General features: G+C 39.1%; 1 protein-coding gene across 3 annotated transcripts in view; it reads left to right on the top strand.

Annotated features, from left to right (window-relative positions):
* Nucleotides 1–24653, top strand: part of LOC106131003 (acetyl-CoA carboxylase) — an 88737-nt gene that overhangs the window by 40022 nt on the left and 24062 nt on the right. For all 3 annotated transcript variants that reach the window (XM_013329969.2, XM_060952958.1, XM_060952957.1), the window contains 13 exons: nucleotides 1250–1356; nucleotides 2101–2237; nucleotides 2938–3024; nucleotides 3615–3697; nucleotides 4110–4219; nucleotides 4785–4913; nucleotides 6925–7107; nucleotides 16768–16907; nucleotides 18388–18598; nucleotides 20273–20365; nucleotides 21584–21741; nucleotides 22353–22533; nucleotides 24063–24178. In XM_013329969.2, coding sequence (XP_013185423.1) covers nucleotides 1250–1356; nucleotides 2101–2237; nucleotides 2938–3024; nucleotides 3615–3697; nucleotides 4110–4219; nucleotides 4785–4913; nucleotides 6925–7107; nucleotides 16768–16907; nucleotides 18388–18598; nucleotides 20273–20365; nucleotides 21584–21741; nucleotides 22353–22533; nucleotides 24063–24178 — 1735 coding nt within the window. The remainder of the gene's footprint in view (nucleotides 1–1249; nucleotides 1357–2100; nucleotides 2238–2937; nucleotides 3025–3614; nucleotides 3698–4109; nucleotides 4220–4784; nucleotides 4914–6924; nucleotides 7108–16767; nucleotides 16908–18387; nucleotides 18599–20272; nucleotides 20366–21583; nucleotides 21742–22352; nucleotides 22534–24062; nucleotides 24179–24653) is intronic.

Below are 24653 nucleotides of genomic sequence, written 5' to 3'. Positions count from 1 at the left end.
TCCTTTTTTCTAGCACTCCCTTTGGAAAATCTTCAGTGACGTAAATACCTTTTAGGCTCTTTTTCATTTTTAGTATCTGTAATCTTTTCCAGCTGTTGTTGAAAACAATAAGAACAGGTCTTATTTTATTTGCTGTCTGGGTACCGATACGATAGATTGTTGAAACATCGTTTGCCTCCAAAGTAATTTTTAAATGATTTTCAATATTTTTTTGTATTTCTTGTAGTAGCTCTTGTGAAGAATTCTCTTTTTCTTGTAAACCGAAAAGAAGGATATTATTCTTTTTCTTTTCCTTCTCGAAATAATCGATCCTTTTCTCTAATCTTTCTATTTTATTTTTCATGATTTTATTTTCTTCTATCAATGGTTCTAGCTTCTTGTTAATTTTCTCAAATATAATATGTGTTTGGTTTTCCATTTCAAGCTTCATTTGATCAAAGAGTATTTTAAATTGACCCTCCATAGTTGGTATTTTTCGCTTTGTGCAATGGCAACACTTGAACGTCTTGGAAGTTGTGGTTGATCTATTGTGCTCCACTTAATGTCAATGTCACTGTCGTCAACTGTCACTTTTGTAGTCGTTGTTCAATTATTTAAATTATAACCTCAAAAATTTCACACTGAAATAATGTGTTATAACGTTCTTGTTTTTTAATATTCCCACTGTTTTTAATAACTGATATGTTCGTTGTCACTTATTGTTCTCGTTTTCAGACAGCAGTTAATTCGGTAGTACTTTTAATACGAATATTCACTTTATTTTTGCGGACACTTGACGGATGGTGTTTACTATTCAACAACCGGAACCGGAACCATGCATATAATCACGTCTATATCCCTAGCGGGGTGGACACCAGTCTTGAAAAGACTGATAGGTCACGCGCAGCTGTTTTTTCTCGCCATTGAAATCTCAATACATACATACATATAATCACGTCTATATCCCTAGCGGGGTAGACACCAGCCTTGAGAAGACTGATAGGTCACGCTCAGCTGTTTATTCTCGCCATAGAAATCTTCATACATACATACATATCACAATCACGTCTATATCCCTAGCGGGGTGGACAGAGCCAAAAGTCTAGGAAAAGACTGATAGGTCACGCTCAGCCGTTTTTTCTCGCCATAGAAATCTTCATACACACATACATATAATCACGTCTATATCCCTAGCGGGGTAGACACCAGTCTTGAGAAGACTGATAGGCCACGCTCAGCTGTTTGGCTTGACAACATCTTCACGTTGCAGGTTATTGCCTCCCGGAGCCCTACAACACGCCTCGTCTGCGGGAAATCGTGGAGAAGTTCATGTCCAGCCTCAGAGACCCCTCGCTGCCTTTGTTGGAGTTACAAGAGGTGAGCATCAATCGATTACCTCCTCCTCCCTTTATCCTACTACTATTATAAAGGCGAAAGTTTGTATGGATGTATGGATGTTTGTTACTCTTTCACGCAAAAACTACTGAACCGATTACCATGAAATTTGGTTTGTAGGTAGCTGAAGACCCAGAATAACACATAGGCTACTTTTTATCCCAGAGTTCCCGCGGGATTGATAGGGTTTCCATGCGGACGAAGTCGCGGGCGGCCTCTATATCTAAATAAGTGTATACTTTGTTTTAGTTGACAATTTACTGTCTGATTTATCCATCTATTTGTTTTTGTAAAGGGAAACCAATCTCCATTTTTATTGGCAAACCATAGTAGATACTTTTATGCTGTATTCACCTCGTGGGGAGAGGCTGGTGTACTAAGATACAAGCTCTGCTTAGTTGAGATACAAGTCTCTCACAATCTTAAATAAGTTAAACTTAAGTTAAACTTATTTAAGATTGTGAGAGACATGTTACTTTTACTAAGTATAAGTTTGTGTCATGTTTACATTGTGGAGAAAAATAAAGAAATTTGAATTTGAATTACATACATACATAAAATCACGCCTCTTTCCCGGAGGGGTAGGCAAGAGACTACATCTCTCCACTTGCCATGATCTCTTGCACACTTCCTTCGCTTCATCCACATTCATAACTCTCTTCATGCAAGCTCGGCGGTTTCGAGTACTTTTGAATTGATAATTTTATTATTTATTTTCCTCATCAGGTTCTATCATCGGCCTCCGGCAGGATACCCATAGCTGTGGAAAAGAAAGTGAGGAAACTGATGGCGCTTTACGAGAGGAACATCACAAGTGTGCTGGCTCAGTTCCCGAGCCAGCAGATAGCCAGCGTTATTGACCAGTGAGTTGAGATTTATAATTTACAAGCTCTGTGCCGCGCCTTTTAGTTGTAGTGTGATGTTATATATAGCCTTAAGCCTTCCTTGATAAATGGTCTATTCAACGCAAAAAGAATGGCGGCCAAGTTCAGCTGTATGGCTTTATGATGTGAATTGAGATTCAAATAGGTTGTTAGAAGTCTATTTTTGCGACATCAGAAAAGAATTATTGTGACTTTTAAATTCTGCATATTAACTGTTAAATATCTTATAATATAAGATATTTAAAAGTCACAATAATTATTTTCTAATATTATTATTTTGTGAGCATATTGAGTAGTTCTGAGAATCGGCCAACATCTATTTTTCATACACCTCAGTGATAAGGGTTGTCCACCCTTAACATTTTTTTTGACTAGAAATATACTCAAAAAGATATTTATATGGCAAAACAACGTTTGTCGGTTATATATATATATATAACCGACAAACGTTGAACGTTCCCCTCCGGGAAAGAGGCGTGATTATATGTATATGTATATATATATATAATCACGCCTCTTTCCCGGAGGGGTAGGCAGAGACTACCTCTTTCCACTTGCTCTGCATACTTCCTTCGCTTCATCCACATTCATAACTCTCTTCATGCAAGCTCGGTGGTTTCGGGTACTCTTGACCTGACCTTTTACCTTTAATATATATATATATTGTTTTGATTCGCAGCCACGCCGCGTCGCTGGCGAAGCGCGCCGACAGAGACGTGTTCTTCATGAGCACGCAGGCGCTGGTCGTTCTGGTGCAGAGATACAGGTGCGTAATTCAACATACATACATATAGTTACGTCTAAATCACTTGCGGGGTAGACAAAGCGCTGAAGAGACTGGATATTTTGTTATATATTTTATATACAATATAAAATTACGTCTATGTCCCTTGCGGGGTAGACAGAGCCGACAGTCTCGAAAATACTAAAAGGTCACGTTCAGCTGTAATGACTTCATGATAGAATTGAGCCACAAACTTTTTAAAATAGATTTTTTTTACTCTTGTTAATAAAAATTACTACGTAACAATAATATCTTGAACATGCTTGTTTAATTCTTTGTAATATCTTCAGTTACAAGAAATCGTTCAAAATTATAAGAGAAATCACTTGCAATGGATGATTTATCCATAGACTTAAAATTGTCCGTATTGAATAAAAATAATATGTATGTGTACCAACCAAGTACTTTTAACTTCTACTCTTAAATTTTGTCAGCGTACTCCATTCATCTCTTTTCTCTGTGTTTTTTTTATTTCTTTTTTTTTGTTATTCCTTTATTTGATCAAAATTCTTTTTCTTGCTCTCTTTCTGCTTCTTTTTTGCTTAATCCATGGAAATTATTGATTGATCCAGGAATGGGATCCGAGGTAGGATGAAGGCGGCAGTCCACGATCTCCTCAAGCAGTATTACCAAGTGGAGTGCAATTTCCAATTAGGTAAGAACACATTATCTGATGATTACTTGATGTTGATGATATTTGTGAAGTTGACGTTGTTGAAGAAAATACTGCAGTGCAGTTGGTTACAACAAAAAAAAAAACATGTTTAACGCACTAGCGCCATCCATTGGCGAATAATGTCTGCAGTATTTATACTGTTTTCCAATAGAAGGCGCTAGTATAACAAACTCCAGTCGATAAAACAGTCCTCGTAACTAATTCATTTATTTTTGTATAGTTTTAACACGTGTATTTTTCATACGTATTTTTTATAATATGTATATTATTAAGAAATAAGTATTGCCATTGGTAATGGATTATTTAAAGTGTTATACTTATTTTCCTTTGTATGTATATACATATATATATATATATATATAAATAAAAATCAAATCGGTATATCTCACAGGTTCATACGATAAGTGCGTGGCGGCGCTCCGCGAACGCTACAAGGATGACATGCAGCCCGTGGCCAACATCATATTCTCACACAATCAGGTGCCCAAGAAGAATCTGTTGGTATGTTGTAACAATATTTACATACAAATTCAAATTTCTTTATTTTTCTCGTGCCGTGTGTTTCCCGGCACCAATACAAAAAAGAATAGGACCACTCCATCTCTTTCCCATGGATGTCGTAAAAAGCGGCTAAGGGATAGGCTTATAAACTTGGGATTCTTCTTTTAGGCGATGGGCTAGCAAACTGTCACTATTTGAATCTCAATTCTATCATTTAGTCTTCAAGACTGTTGGCTCTGTCTACCCCGCATGGGATATAGACGTGACCATATGTATGTTATTTTTCTCCACAATCTAAGTCTTGTGAGAGACTGGTGTCTAAACTAAGCATACATACATACATACAATTTATTAAATTATATGCCGTGCGGTTACCGGTGGCATTAATGCGAAAAAGAATGGTACCACTCTCACTTCCACGTAAGAAACAGTTCCAGAAGCAAAGGAAGTATGCAGGGATCGTGGCAAGTGGAAAGAGGTAGTCTCTGCCTACCCCTCCGGGAAAGAGGCGTGATTTTATGTATGTATGTATGTATAAATCTCACAATATGTGTCATGTTCACAGGTGACATTACTCATTGACCACCTGTGGTCGAACGAGCCAGGTCTGACTGACGAGTTGGCGGCGACTCTCAACGAGCTGACGTCGCTGCACAGGGCCGAGCACAGCCGGGTGGCGCTCAGGGCTAGACAGGTAACCGATTGACTGACTGACTCACTGACTGGCAGCTGTAAAAAAAGCTGTAAAGTAAAAAAGATTTTTTTTTGTAATTATGCTGCGGAGGTGATGGTCAGAGCTAGACAGGTAACCGTTTGATTGACTTACTGACTGACAGCTGCGGAGGTGATAGTCAGAGCTAGACAGGTAACTGACTGACTGACTGACTGACAGCTGCGGAGGTGATAGAGCTAGACAGGTAACTGATTGACTGACTGACAGCTGCGGAGGTGATAGTCAGAGCTAGCCAGGTAACTGATTGACTGACTGACAGCTGCGGAGGTGATAGTCAGAGCTAGCCAGGTAACTGATTGACTGACTTACTGACGGACAGCTGCGGAGGTGATAGTCAGAGCTAGACAGGTAACTGATTTACTGACAGCTGCGGAGGTGATAGTCAGAGCTAGACAGGTAACTGATTGACTGACTGACAGCTGCGGAGGTGATAGTCAGAGCTAGACAGGTAACTGGTTGACTGACTGACTGACAGCTGCGGAGGTGATAGTCAGAGCTAGCCAGGTAACTGATTGACTGACTGACAGCTGCGGAGGTGATAGTCAGAGCTAGCCAGGTAACTGATTGACTGACTTACTGACGGACAGCTGCGGAGGTGATAGTCAGAGCTAGACAGGTAACTGATTTACTGACAGCTGCGGAGGTGATAGTCAGAGCTAGACAGGTAACTGATTGACTGACTGACAGCTGCGGAGGTGATAGTCAGAGCTAGACAGGTAACTGATTGACTGACTGACTGACGGACAGCTGCGGAGGTGATAGTCAGAGCTAGACAGGTAACTGATTGACTGACTGACAGCTGCGGAGGTGATAGTCAGAGCTAGCCAGGTAACTGATTGACTGACTTACTGACGGACAGCTGCGGAGGTGATAGTCAGAGCTAGACAGGTAACTGATTTACTGACAGCTGCGGAGGTGATAGTCAGAGCTAGCCAGGTAACTGATTGACTGACTGACAGCTGCGGAGGTGATAGTCAGAGCTAGCCAGGTAACTGATTGACTGACTTACTGACGGACAGCTGCGGAGGTGATAGTCAGAGCTAGACAGGTAACTGATTTACTGACAGCTGCGGAGGTGATAGTCAGAGCTAGACAGGTAACTGATTGACTGACTGACAGCTGCGGAGGTGATAGTCAGAGCTAGACAGGTAACTGATTGACTGACTGACTGACGGACAGCTGCGGAGGTGATAGTCAGAGCTAGACAGGTAACTGACTTACTGACTGACAGCTGCGGAGGTGATAGTCAGAGCTAGACAGGTAACTGATTGACTGACTGACAGCTGCGGAGGTGATAGTCAGAGCTAGACAGGTAACTGGTTGACTGACTTACTAGGATTTTTATTATATATTGAACGTAGTCTCTTCAAGACTGTCGGCTCTGTCTATCCCGCAAGGGATGTAGACGTGGTAATATGTATGTATGAATGATGTTGATTATGATATTCTGTACTACATTCATTCATGTTTTTTAATGTAGACAATGTGCATTCGTCCACAATTTAGATTTAAGAGATCCTATATTTGTAAATTGACGTCCGGTGAAAATGGTGCAGTGTAGTTTGTTCCGCCGCTTCTTCTACACATGCGCTTTGGAAGCGCGTAGTAGTTATAATTAGATTTAAATGATGTGACGTCAATAAGTGATACCTTGTATTTTGAAAAGAAATTTATTCTATTCTATTCTTGTAATTAATTCCGAGCCGTGTGGTTCCCGGCACCAATACAAAAAAGAATAGGACCACCCCATTTCTTTCCCATGGATGTCGTAAAAGACGACTAAGGGATAGGCTTACATACTTGTGATTCTTTTATTAGGCGATGGGCTAGCAACCTGTCACTATTTGGATCTAAATTCCATCATTAAGCCGAGCAGCTGAACGTGGCCATTCAGTCTTTTCGGGACTGTTGGCTCTGTCTACCCCGTAAGGGATATAGACGTGACTATATGTATGTATGTACTTAATTCCAGGTCCTAATCGCCGCTCACCAACCCGCCTACGAGCTTCGTCACAACCAGATGGAGTCAATATTCTTGTCGGCCGTGGACATGTACGGTCACGACTTTCACCCGGAGAACCTTCAGAAGCTGATACTGTCGGAGACTTCCATATTTGACATACTCCACGATTTCTTCTATCACACCAACGCGGCGGTGAGTAGTTTAAATCTTGTCTAGGTGTTCAATTGATAATAAATATTAATATAAATAAATATTTATACGGGACAAATTACACAGATTGAGTTAGCCTCGAAGTAAGTTCGAGACTTGTGTTGCGAGATACTAACTCAACGATACTATATTTTAGAATAAATAATTATATAGATAAACATCCAAGACCCAGGCCAATTAGAGAAAGTTCGTTTCTCATCACGCCCTGGCCGGGATTCGAACCCGGGACCTCCGGTGACACAGACAAGTGCACTACCGCTGCGCCACAGAGGCCGTCTAACGAGACGAGAATAAATATTGATATAATAGTTATTCCGTGCCGTGTGGTTCCCGGCACTAATAGAAAAAAGGTATAGGGCCACTCGCATCTCTTTCCTATGGATGTTGTATAAGGCGACTAAGGGGTATGCTTTTAAATTTGAGATTCTTCTTTTAGGCGATGGGCTAGCAACCTGTCACTATTTGAAACTCAATTCTATCATCAAGCTGAATAGCTGAACGTGGCTCTGTCTTCCCCTTAAGGGATATAAAACGTGATTATATGTAAGAATGAATTAAAATTATATACAGATTGTGGTTCGTGTAAAAATTTATTGATGAAATTTTTTGCATGTTGTGAAAATGTCTTGAAGTCATTGTTTTTTACGTGATGAAATTTTATTTATTTTTTCATTAGAGTGAACATAGAATATGCGGTCTTCACTATCTGCAAAGATAATAATCATATAAAAATAATATAATATTGTTTCACAACTATGTAGTTGTGTAAATATAAGTGGATTAATCCGTCATTGCAAGTGATTCATCCACATCCATACTAATAATAAAGAGGAAAGATTTGTATTTTTGTATGTTTGTGTGGAATAAACTCAAAAACTACTGGTCCGATTTTGATAAAATTTGGCACAGATATAGAATAGATCTTCAAAAGTGACATAGGCATAAATTTGTTTTGAAATAAATTTATTTCAAAATATAAAACACAAAAATATGTCCACCCGTGCGAAGCCGGGGCGGACCGCTAGTTTCTTTTATAACTACGTACGTACGTAATTTTTGTAACTGTGTTAATTTCTGGACAGTAAACATATAACAAACAAACAAATATATATTGATGCAAAAATATACCTATTATCAATTAATTTATTTAAAACTTCTTTGCACAAAAAAAATTTACTAATGGTCAGTTCAATAGTACCCGAAACCGCCGAGCTTGCATGAAGAGAGTTATGAATGTGGATGAAGCGAAGGAAGTGTGCAGAGATCGTGGCAAGTGGACAGATGTTGTCTCTGCCAACCCCTCCGGGAAAGAGCCGTGATTTTATGTATGTATGTATCAAATTAGGATTACTTACAAATATGAAAAACTCCATATCAAACACGAAAAATTTAAACGCTTTGATTTGAACGGGAATCTGGAACCGGGATATCATAAAAGGCATTATCTTCCACAAGTCTATATCCTGGACGGCGTTCCAGCCGCAACAGTAGATCCTGGTCGGTGTCTCCTCCGCCTGAAAACAAACATACATACATACATTTAATCACGTCTATATCCCCTGCGCGGTAGACAGAGTCGACTGTCTTGAAAAGACTGACAGGCCACGTTCAGCTGTTTGGCTTAATGATAGAATTCAGATTCAAATAGTGGCAGGTTGCTAGCCCATCGCCTAAAAGAAGAATCCCTAGTTCATTAGCCTATCAATTAGTCGCCTTTTACGACATCCATGCGTAAGAGTTGGAGTGGTTCTATTTTTTTCTTTGTATTAAGATAATGATAAGCATTAATTCCGTTTACTGTAATTTACAAATTGTAATTGTTCCATTCATACATAGAATCACGCCTCTTTCCCGGAGGGGTAGGCAGAGACTACCTCTTTCCACTTGCCACGCTCTCTGCATACTTCCTTCGCTTCATCCACATTCATAACTCTCTTCATGCAAGCTCGGCGGTTTCGTGTACTCTTGACCTGACCCTTGACCTAATTGTTACAATAATGAATAACAAAATAAATTTAAAAAATGAAGTGAACTAGATAAATAAAGATGTGTGAGACGTGTAATAATATTCTAACCGTTAATTTCAATTGGTGTGACCGGTAACAGATGAGGTACATGTAGAGAATTACAACAATGGTGAAGATTGCGTATCTCTCGTCGAATCCGTAGCCCTGAAACGGAATGAGCAGATGTATAACCAGAAACCACCACCACCACTAACTACCACCTTAGGTCCCATCTTGCTTAACATCCAACAGTTTGAGGTCATACGCACTCAAAACTGTTATAAAAAAAAATAAAGAAATCAATAGTTTTGTAGTTCCTTTTTTTTTAAATATAGTACGAGTTTATCGTCTATGAAAATTACATACATACATGCATACATAAAATCACGCCTCTTTCCCGGAGGGGTAGGCAGAGACTACCTCTTTCCACTTGCCACGATCTATGCATACTTCCTTCGCTTCATCTACATTCATAACTCTCTTCGTGTATATCGTCTATGAAAATTATCCATACAATTTATGAAACGCGTGATAAAAAAATATATAATTTAAAAAATATATATTGACGAAAATCCAGAATCCATAGACAACGCACCCCGGGCTTCTCTCCAGAATGGTGAGGATATAATCGGAACTAACGCCAGGAGGAAGAAGATAGTAATTCAAAATAAAAAAGGGGGTGTTAAAATGATAAGGTCTGGTCAAGAGTAACCGATGAGTTTGCATAAAGAGAGTTATGAATGTGGATGAAGCGAAAGAAGTGTGCAATGATCGTGGCAAGTGGAAAGATGTGATTTTCTCAAGCAAAACGATAAAATTGTTCATTTTATATTATTGTTCCTATTATATTCCTTCTCTTTCCCATGGATGTCGTAAAAGGGGACTAAGGGACAGGCTTATAATTTGGATAAATTTGGGATTCTTCTTGTAAGCGATGGGCTAGCAACCTGTCACTATTTGAATCTCAATGAAAATCATCAAACCAAAAAGCTGAACGTGGCATACCTGTCTTTTCAAGACCGTTGGCTCTGTCTACCCCGCAAGGGATATATACGTGTCTATATGTGTGTATGTATGTATGTATAATATTGTTATTACTGGATATTGTCAATAAATAAATATTCACGCTACACAATGCTTTGTAAGTTTATAGTTGCGCTCGAGATGCCTAGATGGCGCTGCGCAAAATTAACACGTAGGTTACCTCCATTATATAAAATAAACAGCAGCACAGCTGCGCCAGCAGACATATTGTCACAATTCCGAGCCATGTCTGGAAAGTGTCTTGTATGGTGGCCACGAATCTGAAAACGGTTTTAAATTTTTCATTATTTCATATATTCACGTCTATGTCCCTTGCGGGGTGGACAGAGCCTACAGTCTTGTTAAGACTGATAGGCCACGTTCAGCTATTTGCCTTTAAGATAGGATTGAGATTCAAATAGTAGGAAGGATAGTTATTAAAGTTATTTATTCCTACAGAAGATAGAAGGAGAAAAGAGGAGAAAATAATCAGTTTAAAATGTCTATATTATTCAACGTGTAAATTAAGAATATTTTACAAATATAAAAAATATTTTGGACATCTCACTAACAAACAACATCATAGCAACCGTTTCTATGGCGTATACCAAGAAGGTTGCCTACACATTTATTAATATATTCACGTCTATGTCCCTTGCGGGGTGGACAGAGCTAACAGCCTTGAAGGGACTGATAGGCCACGTTCAGCTGTTTGGCTTTATGATTAGAATTGAGGTTCAAATAGTGACAAGTTGCTAGTCCATTGTAGAAGCTTATAAGCCTTATACCTTAGTCGCCTCTTACGACATCCATGGAAATGCTTTGGAGTGGTCCAATTCTTTTTTTTTATTGGTGCCGGGAACCACGCGGCACTAAGTATTTATTGCATTATAAATTTTGTACACACATTTGTTATCAAGCTGTAAAAAATTTAGTCTTTTAATAAATAAATACATATCTATCTATGTTAACTATTTCTTGTAACTGTGTATATTTATTTCTGTGCAATAAAGATATTAAATAAAAAAACAATCCACGCACCAACCAACTTACCGTAATGTCCTATTATGTTCACGAACGATATCTCCAATGACTTTCCTCCTCTCTTCAACATCTTGCAACAAAATGGCGTCGTCTAAATTTGCATTACACAGTTGTAATTTCAAACACGCGTGTCCCAGAGACACCATTATGAATGATTCGTAACAGCTGAAATGTACGAAGTACACGCAACAGCAGATGAATGTGTAGGCGAACATGATCTGTAAAGATATGTTTTCTTATACATACAATATTTTTTACGTATAATTCATTTTATATATCTTAAAGAAAGATTTTTTTTGTATTCAAAATTCAAATTTTTTTAATTATTATCGGATACTTCATATCGTTAATAATTGTCAAAACGTATGGTTTAACAACATTGGTTGACGTCAAATGAATTACTTAAAACTAAGTTTACTGCCGCTTCCAAGGCGTCAGTGCAGAAGAAGCGGTAACAAACTGCACTGCAACATTTTCTTCTGCTGCCATATGTTGGCACTGTCTACCTGTCTTTTGTCTGTTGGCTTAACGATATATTTGAGATTCAAATTGTGAAAAGGTTGCTGCTAGCCCATCGCCTAAAATAAGAATTACAAGTTTATATGCCTATCCCTTAGTCGCCTTTTACGACATCCATAGGTGTATGAAGTGGTCCTATTTTTTTATTGGTGCCTGGAACCACACGGCAAATTTTTATATCAGTCAAGCTCAGTTTTAAATTACGATTTATTTGCAAAAATCACCTCGATATACGCCCTTTGTCGCCTTTTACGACATCCACGGGAAAGGTATTTATAGGTTCTATTTTTTTTATTGGTGCCTGGAACCACATTTTTATATCAGTCAAGATCAGTTTTAAATGGCGATTAAATTTTTTGAAAAATCACCTCAAAATACGGCGACAAGAATCTGTCATCGGGCTCGGCAGCGCAAGGATTCCTCAAATCCGTTATCATATATGCATTATTGTCTTCTACTATATTGCTATACGCATTCATGACGCCTGCGCTCAAAGGGAATGTGAACACAGCTATGAAAACGCAGCCCGTCCAGAATTTCTCGTAGATCATGTTAGTTTTGATATTGTCCCGGATAATTTTGCGTATTTTGTACGGCGCAGCGTCGTGTAAGAGGTAGTCTCGAGATATTTCATCGATTATTGTCTCAGCTTGACGGCGTTTGTAGTAGAAGAGCGACATCTGGGAACGAATGGATTGTTTAGTGAATAGATAGTCACGTCTATATCCCGTGCGGGGTAGACAGAGCAGACGGTCTTGAAAAGACTGATAGGCCACGCGTTTAGGCGTTTGGCTTAATGATAGAATTGAGATTCGAATAGTGACAGGTTGTTAGCCCATCGCCGAAATGAAGAATCTCAAGTTTACAAGCCAATCCCTTAGTCGCGTTTTACGACGTCCATGGGAAATTAAAGGAGTGTTATCCATCCATATAATCACGTCAATTCCCCTTGCAGGGTAGGCAGAGCTACCGGTTTTGAAACGCTGACACGTATCACGTTCAGCTGTTAGGTGTTATAACGATTTTTTTCCCAACTAGCTGTGCCCGCGACTTTGTCCGTGTGGAACAGTTATTTTGGGCATCATTGAAGCCCTCAAGGATGAATAATTTTCCCCGTTTTTTTTTTCACATTTTCCATTATTTCTTCGCTCCTAATAGTTGCAGCGTGATGTTATGCCTAAAGCCTTCCTCGATAAATGGTCTATTCAGCGCAAAAAGAATTTTTCAATTCGAACCAGTAGTTCTTGACATGAATCTATACTAATATTATTAAGCTGAAGAATTTGTTTGTTTGTTTGAACGCGCTAATCTCAGGAACTACTGGTTCAAATTGAAAAATTCTTTTTGTGTTGAAAAGACCATTTATCGAGGAAGGCTCTAGGCTATATAACATCACGCTGCAACTATTAGGAGCGAATAAATAATGGAAAATGTGAAAAAAAAAACGAGGGAATTCCTCTCCACACTAACAATTACCTTAAGTATTCCTGAAGCGAATGGACCGGACACAGTGCTTATTCTAATCACGTTGGCAAGGTCGTTCTCCATGATGTATCTCCACATTTCTAGCGTGGTAATCATGACGTAGGGTGCCACAAATGCGCCTGTTATCACTGAGATAATCGTAATTATATAGACAATATAAAATGAGTTTAAAAAAAAAAAAAAGAGCCGCGTGGTTCCCGGCACCAATACAAAAAAGTATAGGACCACTCCATCTTTTTCCCATGGATGTCGTAAAAGGCTAACAAACTTGGGATTCTTTTCAGGCGATGGGTTAGCAACCTGTCACTATTTGAATCTCAATTCTATCATTAAGCCAAATAGATGAACGTGGCCATTCTGTCTTTTCAAGGCTGTTGGTTCTGTCTACCCCGCAAGGGATATAGACGTGATCATATGTATGTATGTACAATATAAAATGAGTTGAGAAAAAGTGCGTGTGTTAAAAAATACTGTCTCAAGATATAGAATAGAATAGATTTATTTGCAAAATTGGATACAAGGTATTGACGTCACATCACTTAAATCGAATTATACCTACTACCGCTTCCAAAGCGCATGTGTAGAAGAAGCGGCGGAACAAACTGCACACTGCAGCATTTTCATCGGACATCAATTTGCAAATATAGATCTATTAAAACTACATTGTGGACGAATGCACATTGTCTACATTAAAAAACATGAATGAATGTGGAAATAATATAAAAAATATATCCAATTTTATTTTATTAATTCGTTCAAATGTTTCCTAACATACATACAAATTATCACGTCTATATCCGTTGCGGGCAGACAGAGCCGACAGTCTTGAAAAAACTGATAGGCAACGTTCAGCTGTTTGGCTTAATGATTGAGTTGGCAAAGGTTTCATTGTTTGGGATAATTTGGTTGTGCGAGACATAATTTCCATTCATTTGTGTGGATCGCAAGTGAATTTTCTTTATAACTACACTAGCTTGCGCGCGGGGTATCGCTTCTGTGGGAATTCCCTGAAAAAACTAGCCTACGTATATTCTAAAGGTATACTGAACCGATTTAGATTAAAATTTGGTACATTACCGAAAGCAGTACCGATTTCCATCAAAATCAGTTTAGTATTTTTTGAGTTTATACGTTACAAACACACTAAAATACAAATATTTCTTTCTTTAATAGTAGTATGGATAGCTAATAGTATAAAGAACTTTACACGTCATTCCTATAAATAATTATTTAACTTGTCCTAAATTAACTTCTTACCAATTGCCAGAAGCCTCCATTTATCGGTTTTAGGGTTAGGATACATCATGCCTAAAGTCATGATTCTTGTTATCCATTTGTATGTGACGTTAAATGGCTTGAACGGTGGTATGTCCTCTTCTGCAAATTATATTTTCTAAGTTATATGTATGTATATTAGTTTTAGAATAACCGACCTATCATTATTTGAATGTCAATTCTATAATTAAGATTAACATCTGAACGTGGCCTTTCAGTCTTTTGAAGACTGTTGGCTCTGTCTACAATGCAAGGGATATAGACGTGATTATATGTACGTATGTAGGTACTAGAGGCCGCCCACGACTTCGACCGCATGGAATCATTCCCGCGGGGACTCCGGGATAGCCTATATGTTATTCTGGGTCTCCAGCTACCTACATACCAAATTTCATCGTAATCAGCTCAGTAGTTTTTTCGTAAATGTGTAACAAACATCTAAACTGACATCCTGACATACTCACAAACTTTCGCATTTATAATATTAGTAGGATGTCTGTATGTGCAAACGATGTAGTATCTGTCTACCCCCTTCGGGCAAGAGAATCGTACCATTTTGGTTTTCTTCAATGTTGCGACAATTTTTAATAAACAAATTCATTGTATTCGGGTTAGTTTTAAGTACCTAATGTAAGTTCTTCTGACCATTGAAAGGAATTTTCATAAAAGTTTTCTTTTTATAGCCGAGTTAATTAGACTTCAAAGGATTTAAAATCAGATACAGAGTGGTTTTTTTTGTACAACTATTGAAGCGTATTGTTATAACTTACCTAATTTACAGTTAAGACTTAGCGAAATCAAAATTTTGATATAAAATATGGGACTATATTCGGTAATGTATTGATGTTAGAGAGAAAGAAACAACAATCATTACAATGAACAAATTATATAAAAAGAATTTTCAAAAATTATCGTTAAAAATGAAATTTTAATATATTTAAGGACTTAATTTTCTGAATTCTTAATTAACATATGATACAATTTATAAAAAAAAAAATTTTACACATTTAAGGTCCTGTAGTAATTATTCCGAATTATAATTTTCTTAATTTAACATACAATCTATGGAAATGAACTTCTGAATATTTTAAGTCGCGTAGTAATTTTTCCGATGTTTATAATTTCTTATTTAACATACATACATACATATGGTCACGTCTACATCCCTTGCAGGGCAGACAGAGCCCACAGTCTTGAAAAGACTTTTTTAGGCGACGTTCAGCTATTTGGCTTAATGATAAAATTGAGATTCAAATAGTGACAGGTTGCTAGGCCATCGCCTTAAAAAAGAATCCCAAGTTTGTAAGCCTATTCCTTAGTCGCCTTTTACGACATCCATGGGAAAGAGATGGAGTGGTCCTATTCTTTTTTGTATTGGTGCCGGGAACCACACGGCATTAAACATACAACAACATTATAAAGCTAATATAATAAAATAATATTAGAATTTACGTGCTGTATGTTTAACGATATAGCAACATTGTTAATACCGCCTCGGGCTACACTCAAGTTATCACAAAAGGTGATTTTAATCATGTCCCGTTAGCGTTACATTGTATTTCCCTTTATATCCGACTACGATGTTAATAATACGTACATACATACATACATATATGTATATGTATACGGTCACGTCTATATCCCTTGTGGGGTAGACAAATCTCAGAAACTACTGGTTCAAATTGAAAAAATATTTTTGTGTTGAATAGACCATTTATCGAGGAAGGCTTTAGGCTATATACCTAACATCACGCTAAACAGGAGCGAAGATATAATGGAAAATGTAAAAAAAAACGAGGAAAATTCTTAATTAATCCTTGAGGGCTTCAATGATGCCCAAAATAACTATTCCACGCGGAAGAAGTCGCGGGCACAGCTGGTTAAGCCATACAGCCAAACGTGGCCTTCCAGTCTTTTCTAGATTATAAGCTCGGTCTACCCCGTAAGGGATTAAGACGTGACTATGTGTGTATGTTAATATTTATTTTTTAAAACGGTAATAGTTTTACCGTTTTTGTGCCGTGTGGTTCCCGGCACCAATACGAAAAAGAATAGGACCACTCCATCTCTTTCCCATGGATGTCGTAAAGGGCGACTAAGGGATAGGCTTATAAAATTGCGATCCTTTTTTTTTGGGCGATGGGCTTGCAACCTGTCACTATTTGGATCTCAATTCCATCATTAAGCAGAGCAGCTGAATGTGGCCATTCAGTCTTTTCGGGACTATTGGCTCTGTCTACCCCGCAAGGGATATAGACGTGACTGTATGTATGTATGTATAATTTTACAGGTATGCAACGCAGCCCTTGAGGTCTACGTGCGCCGCGCTTACACGTCATACGACATCACTTGCCTCCAGCACCTGGCTTTGTCCGGGGAACTGGGCGTGGTACACTTCCAGTTCATACTGCCGACGGGCCACCCTAATAGGTGGGTGAAATTACATACATACATACATCCTACTACTATTATAAAGGCGAAAGTTTGTATGGATGTTTGTTACTCTTTCACGCAAAAACTACTGAACCGATTACCATGAAATTTGGTATGTAGGTAGCTGAAGACCCAGAATAACACATAGGCTACTTTTTATCCCAGAGTTCCCGCGGGATTGATAGGGTTTCCGTGCGGACGAAGTCGCGGGCGGCCTCTAGTACATACATAAAATCACGCCTCTTTCCCGGAGCGGTAGGCAGAGACTACCTCTTTCCACTTGCCACGATCTCTGCATATTTCCTTCGCTTCATCCACATTCATAACTCTCTTCATGCAAGTGAGTGAAATTTTATTACACAATTAAGGTAAATAAGTAAGTAAATAAATGCTTTATTGTTCACTAAAGGAAGTACATTACAAATAAAAACAGTACAGTACAAAGGCGGGCTTATCCCTAAGTGGGATCTCTTCCAGCCAACCTGAATAAGGTCTTTTTAATCCTGGCTTTAGTCACGGTTGCATCGGAGCCCGGGGTTTGCCTTTGACCATGGACCTTGGATTCGGTGAGGCTAATACAATTAAGGTCTTCTTAGTACTGGCTTTAGTCCCGGTTGCATCCTCACTCTGGAGAGGAGTGCGGTGTGTGACTTCGACCATGGACCCTGGATTGGGTGAGTCAGGTTTTCACACGAAGCGACACCCGTCTGACCTCCGCAACCTTTGCATGGGAACTTATCCCGTATTGGATCGATCATAGTCACAAAACCTGTTGCCTGAACGAGCAGGTTGCCTCACGATGTTTTCCCTCACCGTTACACCATCGGTTAGTATTCAAACTAATGTAGGTACGTCACTTCGGAAATAGTCATTGGTCTGTTCCTTTTTGCGCCACCCGCTTCTTAACCAGGCACCTTACCGATTCGATGCTCTGTAAGACAATTTAAGTAATAAGTGAAAATAATTTGAAAAAAAAAGTGAAAACAACCACTTAATTACTCTGGTTCCCAATGGTGGTCCCAAAGGGTTTTGATGATGCTTTTAGCGTTAAGTCCGACTATTGTATCAGTATTGTTCCAACTAACATTATTAATAAGATAGTAAGTTTATTTGTTTGTTTTCTCTTTACGCGTTTTCTACTGAATGAGTCTGTTTGAAATTTTGCATATTTATAATTAAAAATCTTTAAACTTCATTGTACAAATTAGCTTTTACCAGCAGCTTCGTTCGCGTGAGTTTACCGCTACCACGAAAGGAAACAAGTTTTTCGCTAATCCCACGGGAACCATAGTTTTTGTCGGGATTAAAGGTATCCTATGTCATTTTCCAGACTCTTAATGATATTTGCTTATTTATCCCTTCCTTTAGTCGCTCTTACGACGGCCATGGGAAAGATATGGAGTGGTTATATTCTAAAGTGTCGGGAACCACACGGCAAAACAAGACAAATAGTTAAAAAACCAAAATATTTCCCCAGAATACCAATCAGCCAATCAGAGATCGAGTTGTCAGCCGCCCAAGACCAGGAGGGTATACCGGCGGAACTGTCCGCCGCCGCGATGAGGAAGTGTCACCACCGCACCGGGGCCCTGGCCGCCTTCGAGTCCTTCGACCAGTTCGTCCAGTACGCTGATGAGTTGCTGGACCTGGTGCACGACTTCGCCAGCTCCGCCAACGTCAGAAGAGAGGTGAGGCAATTCGTTTTTTCTAACTAGCTTTTGTATAGAGTCCTCCTGATGTAAGTATTTTCCCTGGTAGACGAACAGCTCCTGGGTAATAACGTGAGTCTACCCGGACTGAGAATGCTTTTGTATAGAGTCGTCCTGCTGTAAGTATTTGTCCTGGTAGACGAACAGCTTCTGGGTAATAAGGTGAGTGTACCTGGACTGAGCATGTCACCGTTAACAGGAGTGTCTTTGGTTGGTGGAGGTGAGGGGTGTGAGAAAATTTAAAAATACTGAGTGCATTCAGCACGAGAGAGGTGTCCCGGTCGCGAATTCCTTGAGGAGAAGTCGGGTGGCTCAGAAATCACTCAAAAGTGGAGAGATCAGATACATTGGTGTCTTTTGTACTCTCTTATCTGCTTGATGAAGAGCGTCTTTAGCATGTGATAGTGTCACCACCGCACCGGAGCCCTGGCCGCCTTCGAGTCCTTCGACCAGTTCGTCCAGTACGCTGATGAGTTGCTGGACCTGGTGCACGATTTCGCCAGCTCCGCCAACGTCAGAAGAGAGGTGAGGCAATTCGTTTTTTCTAAGTAGCTTTTGTATAGAGTCCTCCTGATGTAAGTATTTTCCCTGGTAGACGAACAGCTCCTGGGTAATAACGTGAGTCTACCCGGACTGAGAATGCTTTTGTATAGAGTCGTCCTGCTGTAAGTATTTGTCCTGGTAGACGAACAGCTTCTGGGTAATAAGGTGAGTGTACCTGGACTGAGAATGTCACCGTAAACGGGAGTGTCTTTGGTTGGTGGAGGTGAGGGGTGTGAGAGAATTGAAAAAACTCGGCGCTAAGCACACGAGAGAGGTGTCCCGGTCGCGAATTCCTTGAGGAGAAGTCGGGTGGCTCAGAAATCACTCAAAAGTGGAGAGATCAGATACATTGGTGTCTTTTGTACTCTCTTATCTGCTTGATGAAGAGCGTGTTTAGCATGTGATAGTGTCACCACCGCACCGGAGCCCTGGCCGCCTTCGAGTCCTTCGACCACTTCGTCCAGTACGCTGATGAGTTGCTGGACCTGGTGCACGACTTCGCCAGCTCCGCCAACGTCAGAAGAGAGGTGAGGCAATTCGTTTTTTTCTAACTAGCTTTTGTATAGAGTCGTCCTGATGTAAGTATTTTCCCTGGTAGACGAACAGCTTCTGGGTAATAACGTGAGTCTGCCCGGACTGAGAAAGTCTACCCGGACTGAGAATGCTTTTGTATAGGGTCGTCCTGATGTAAGTATTTTCCCTGGTAGACGAACAGCTCCTGGGTAATAAGGTGAGTGTACCTGGACTGAGAATGTCACCGTTAACAGGAGTGTCTTTGGTTGGTGGAGGTGAGGGGTGTGAGAAAATTGAAAAAAACTCGGCGCTTAGCACGAGAGAGTTATCCCGGTCGCCTCCCGACTTCTTCTCAAGAAATTCCCTTGAGAAGAAGTCGGGAGTCTCAGACTTTAGTGCCTTTTGTACTCTTATCTGCTTAATGAAGAGCGTGTTTAGCATGAGAAAGTGTCACCACAGCACTGGATCCCTGGTCGCCTTTAAGTCCGACCAGTTCGTCCAGTAGGTTCTGATCCGCCTCGCCTACATAAAACCTCTTTTAACATTTATATCTCTACATTGATAATTTACGAATAATAATTTGATTGATCGCCTCAGGACCTCCAAGCGTTGCAAGACGGCAGCGAAAGCCGGGACAGCACTAGTATTAACGTGGGAGCCGATTACAAAGCGGCCGACGTCGAAGATGTGGTAAGATTATAATTTTTTTTAATGTAGGATTATAGTGCCGTGTGGTTCCCGGCACCAATACAAAAAAGAATAGGACCACTCCATCTATTTCCCATGGATGTCGTAAAAGGCGACTAAGGGATAGGCTTACAAACTTGGGATTCTTTTTTAGGCGATGGGCTAGCAACCTGTCACTATTTGAATCTCAATTCTATCATTAAGCCAAATAGCTGAATGTGGCCATTCAGTCTTTTCAAGACTGTTGGCTCTGTCTAGCCCACAAGGGATATAGACGTGACCATATGTATGTATGTATGTAGGATTATAGTTGAAAAGTTACGTTATTCACTACGGGAGACGGTAGGAGATGAGAGGAGAGAAATAATCAAATTTAAAATACTGTATTATGGGAATGAGTGGAAGGCGATGGGGGAGGCCTGTGTCAATGGACAACCTAACCAACAAATGGTTGCTGATGCATGAAGAAAACACGCTTCTTCCTCATCAGCTTATTCTGTGTAATGAAATAACAATGTACAAAGTCAGCGAATAAAGGCTATTTATTATTTATTATTATTATGGAAATAAAATGAAATATTGGTATTTGATAATAAAAATTATTACTGACATTTTTTTTCCTAACTAAACAAACCATGGCAACCGTTGCTATGGCGTACATATATATAAGGCTTAGACGAACGTCTCTTGATCAAATTATGGACGTCCTGGCAAAAGGTCAAGTGTAGTTTAAAGTAATTTATTAGACGTCAACCAACGTTGTGAAACCAAACGTTTTGACAATTATTAAGCGTTATGAAGTATCCTATAATAATGTATAAAAATTTTGAATTTTTTGTACCCGAAACCGCCGAGCTTGCGTGAAGTGAGTTATGAATGTGGATGAAGCGAAAGAAGTGTGCAGAGATCGTGGCAAGTGGAAAGATGTGGTCTCCGGGAAATGATGTGATTTAATATAATGTATGTATGTATAAACTAAGATAATTTGCCTGACGTTCGGATTTGGTTGAGGCTTTTTATTACAAATATTATAGCATTTTTCTTATAGGCGATGGGCTAGCAACCTGTCGCAATTTTAATCTCAATACTATCATTAAACCTAACAGCTGAACGTGACCACTCAGTCTTTCAAGACTACTCACTCTGTCTGCCCCGCAAGGGTTATATAGACGTGATAATATGAATGAGTCTATCAATTATAAAATTTGAATTCCCTTCCAGCCTCTAGAACCGATACACATACTGATGATAAGTATTCGCGATAATGGAGAATCTGATGACGCTCAAGTCGCGAGGCGTTTCGGTAACTTCTGTCGGGCGCACAGGCAAGAGTTACAGCAGAAGAGGATCAGAAGAATCACCTTCATGTCGCTTATCAAGTAAGTTTGATTGGCTAAGTAAGCCGTGTGGTTCCTAGCACCAATACAAAAAAAGAATAGAATCACTTCATCTTTTTTTCCATGGATGTCGTAAAAGGCGACTAAGGGATAGGCTTGCGAACTTGGGATTCTTTTTTAGGCGACGGGCTAGCAACCTGTCACTATTTGAATCTCAAATCTATTATTAAGCCGAGCAGCAGAACGTGGCCATTCAGTCTTTTCAAGTGTGTTGGTTCTGTTCACCCCGCAAGGGACATAGACATGACCAATATGACCATATGTATGTATGTTGATTGACTAAATGCCTGAAAAATTTATAGTGAGAAACAACTTGAGACAATTGATGATGAATGACACATATAAGCACACAAGCTTGAGCTTCAAAATTTAATACAAGGTTTCACTTATTGACGTAACATGACTTAAATCTACTTATATCTACTGCCGCTTCCAAAGCGCATGAAGTAGCAACAGGAACAAACTACACTGCAGCATTTTCACCGTATGTAAATTTACAATTATAGAAGCACCAGCATATTCTGTTATATTAACATATCTTTGTCCGCTTTTATACCTTTTTTATTTAGACTTACTATTAATTCAACTTCCAGGCGTCAATTCCCCAAGTTCTTCACGTACCGCGCCCGTAACGACTTCACAGAAGACACGATCTACCGCCACCTGGAGCCGGCTTCAGCCTTCCAGCTGGAACTGTACAGGATGAGGAGTTACGAGCTGGAGGCTTTGCCCACCAGCAATCAGAAGATGCACCTGTACCTGGGGAAGGCCAAGGTTAGACTTCTACCAAATCTTTAACTAACTCTTCAATTAAGTATCTATTCTATACAGGGTGACATTTAAAACAACTGCATCCTTTTAAACATAGACTATACCCATGCTTCTGAACCGTTTGAGCCTATTTTTATTTAAATTAAACGTCATCATTTTCACATTTAAAAAACCTTCAAAAACTACGTCACACGCTTTATTAAAGACCAATACTACAAAAAGAAATTAAAACAAAACATGTAAATAAATGTCTGAAAAATAAATTATTTTTCTAGTATCAAGATCAAGTAAAGTACAGAGTTGTCGAGATCGCTCAGCTGCATGAATTGTGTCGTTGACCTCTGAATCTTACTCGTCGCTTTTCCGCCGGCCGGGGTGATATGACGTATTTAGGATCGTGGATTTTGATACTTTTATTTTTTTTCGTACTTTCTGAAATATGAACCGATAATTTTCTTTTAACGTTTTTTAATATCCTTTAAATGAGTAAACTTAACAGTTAAATTTATGCAGTTGAATTAAAAGTCACCCTGTAGAATATTACTACCGACTCTTCTATCAACTCTTCTACCGACTCTTTTATTAACTCTTGTACCGACTCTTCTACCAACTCTTCTACCGACTCTTTTATTAACTCTTGTACCGACTCTTCTGCCAACTCTTCTACCGACTCTTTTATTAACTCTTGTACCGACTCTTCTACCAACTCTTCTACCGACTCTTTTATTAACTCTTGTACCGACTCTTCTACCAACTCTTCTACCGACTCTTTTATTAACTCTTGTACCGACTCTTCTGCCAACTCTTCTACCGACTCTTTTATTAACTCTTGTACCGACTCTTCTACCAACTCTTCTACCGACTCTTTTATTAACTCTTGTACCGACTCTTCTACCAACTCTTCTACCGACTCTTTTATTAACTCTTGTACCGACTCTTCTACCAACTCTTCTACCGACTCTTTTATTAACTCTTGTACCGACTCTTCTGCCAACTCTTCTACCGACTATTTTATTAACTCTTCTATGAGTTCTTCTACTGACTCTTTTATCAACTCTTCTATAGGCTCTTCAATAGGATCTTTTATCAACTTTTCTGCTGATTCTTGTATGGGCTCTTTTACCGACCCTTTAATCAACTCTTTTAGCCACTCTTCTACTCAGTTTGTTTATAAGAGCAAGTTAATTAAATTTTGTGTAGTAAATAACAATATAAATTTTAACTAATCTAATAAAATAAATTATATTTTTGCAATTATTATATTGTTGCTAAAAACACAGTGACTTTCCGCTTTTTACTGAATTATCTAGTTCCTTTATTGTTTTGCCGGTTGACTGGAAGAGATCCCTTTATGGGATAAGTCCGCCATTGCTAGTGAATTGTTTATTTTATAACTTTGTCCTATTTTCTTGTTACTGTGTGAATTTCTATGCAATAAAGATATTACAAACAAACAAACAAATAAATAATGCACGTTATGCAGACAGTTGAAAAAAATGGTGTCACAAAACTTACATTTATTTCGTCTGCAGGTGAAGAAAGGTCAAGAGGTGACCGACTACCGGTTCTTCATCCGCTCCATCATCAGGCACCAGGATCTCATCACCAAGGAGGCGTCGTTCGAATATCTACAGAACGAGGGTGAAAGGCAAGTTTAACTTTGAACCTGGGACTGTAGTGTGTAACAAACCAAATTAACCAACAAACAGGTGCTCACAAATTTATATTGAATTTTTAGCTTCGGAATTTTCTTGAAAAGATGTTACATTTTATGAATTTGAACTTTCATATAATATATTATTATCACGAGTTATTGAATATATACTTAAAATCATTTAAGAGAAACTCTTTATACATACATACATACATAGAATCACGCCTCTTTCCCGGAGGGGTAGGCAGAGAATACCTCTTTCCACTTGCCACGATCTCTGCATACTTCCTTCGCTTCATCTTAACTCTATATAGACTCTTCTTATACTATCGTTACGCTTTCGTTACTCTACTGTTACACTTAAGTAAAAAAAACCTAAACTTATATTAAGGTTATGTACAAAAGGCGGTCTCGTCTCATCTCGGCCTGGAAGAGATTGAATAATGCGTATTCAATCTCTTCCAGTCTT

Source organism: Amyelois transitella, chromosome 30 (assembly GCF_032362555.1).
Source record: "Amyelois transitella isolate CPQ chromosome 30, ilAmyTran1.1, whole genome shotgun sequence".
NCBI lineage: Eukaryota > Metazoa > Arthropoda > Insecta > Lepidoptera > Pyralidae > Amyelois > Amyelois transitella.
Note: the sequence above shows the minus strand (reverse complement) of the source record. Positions and strands in the feature narration are given on the sequence as shown.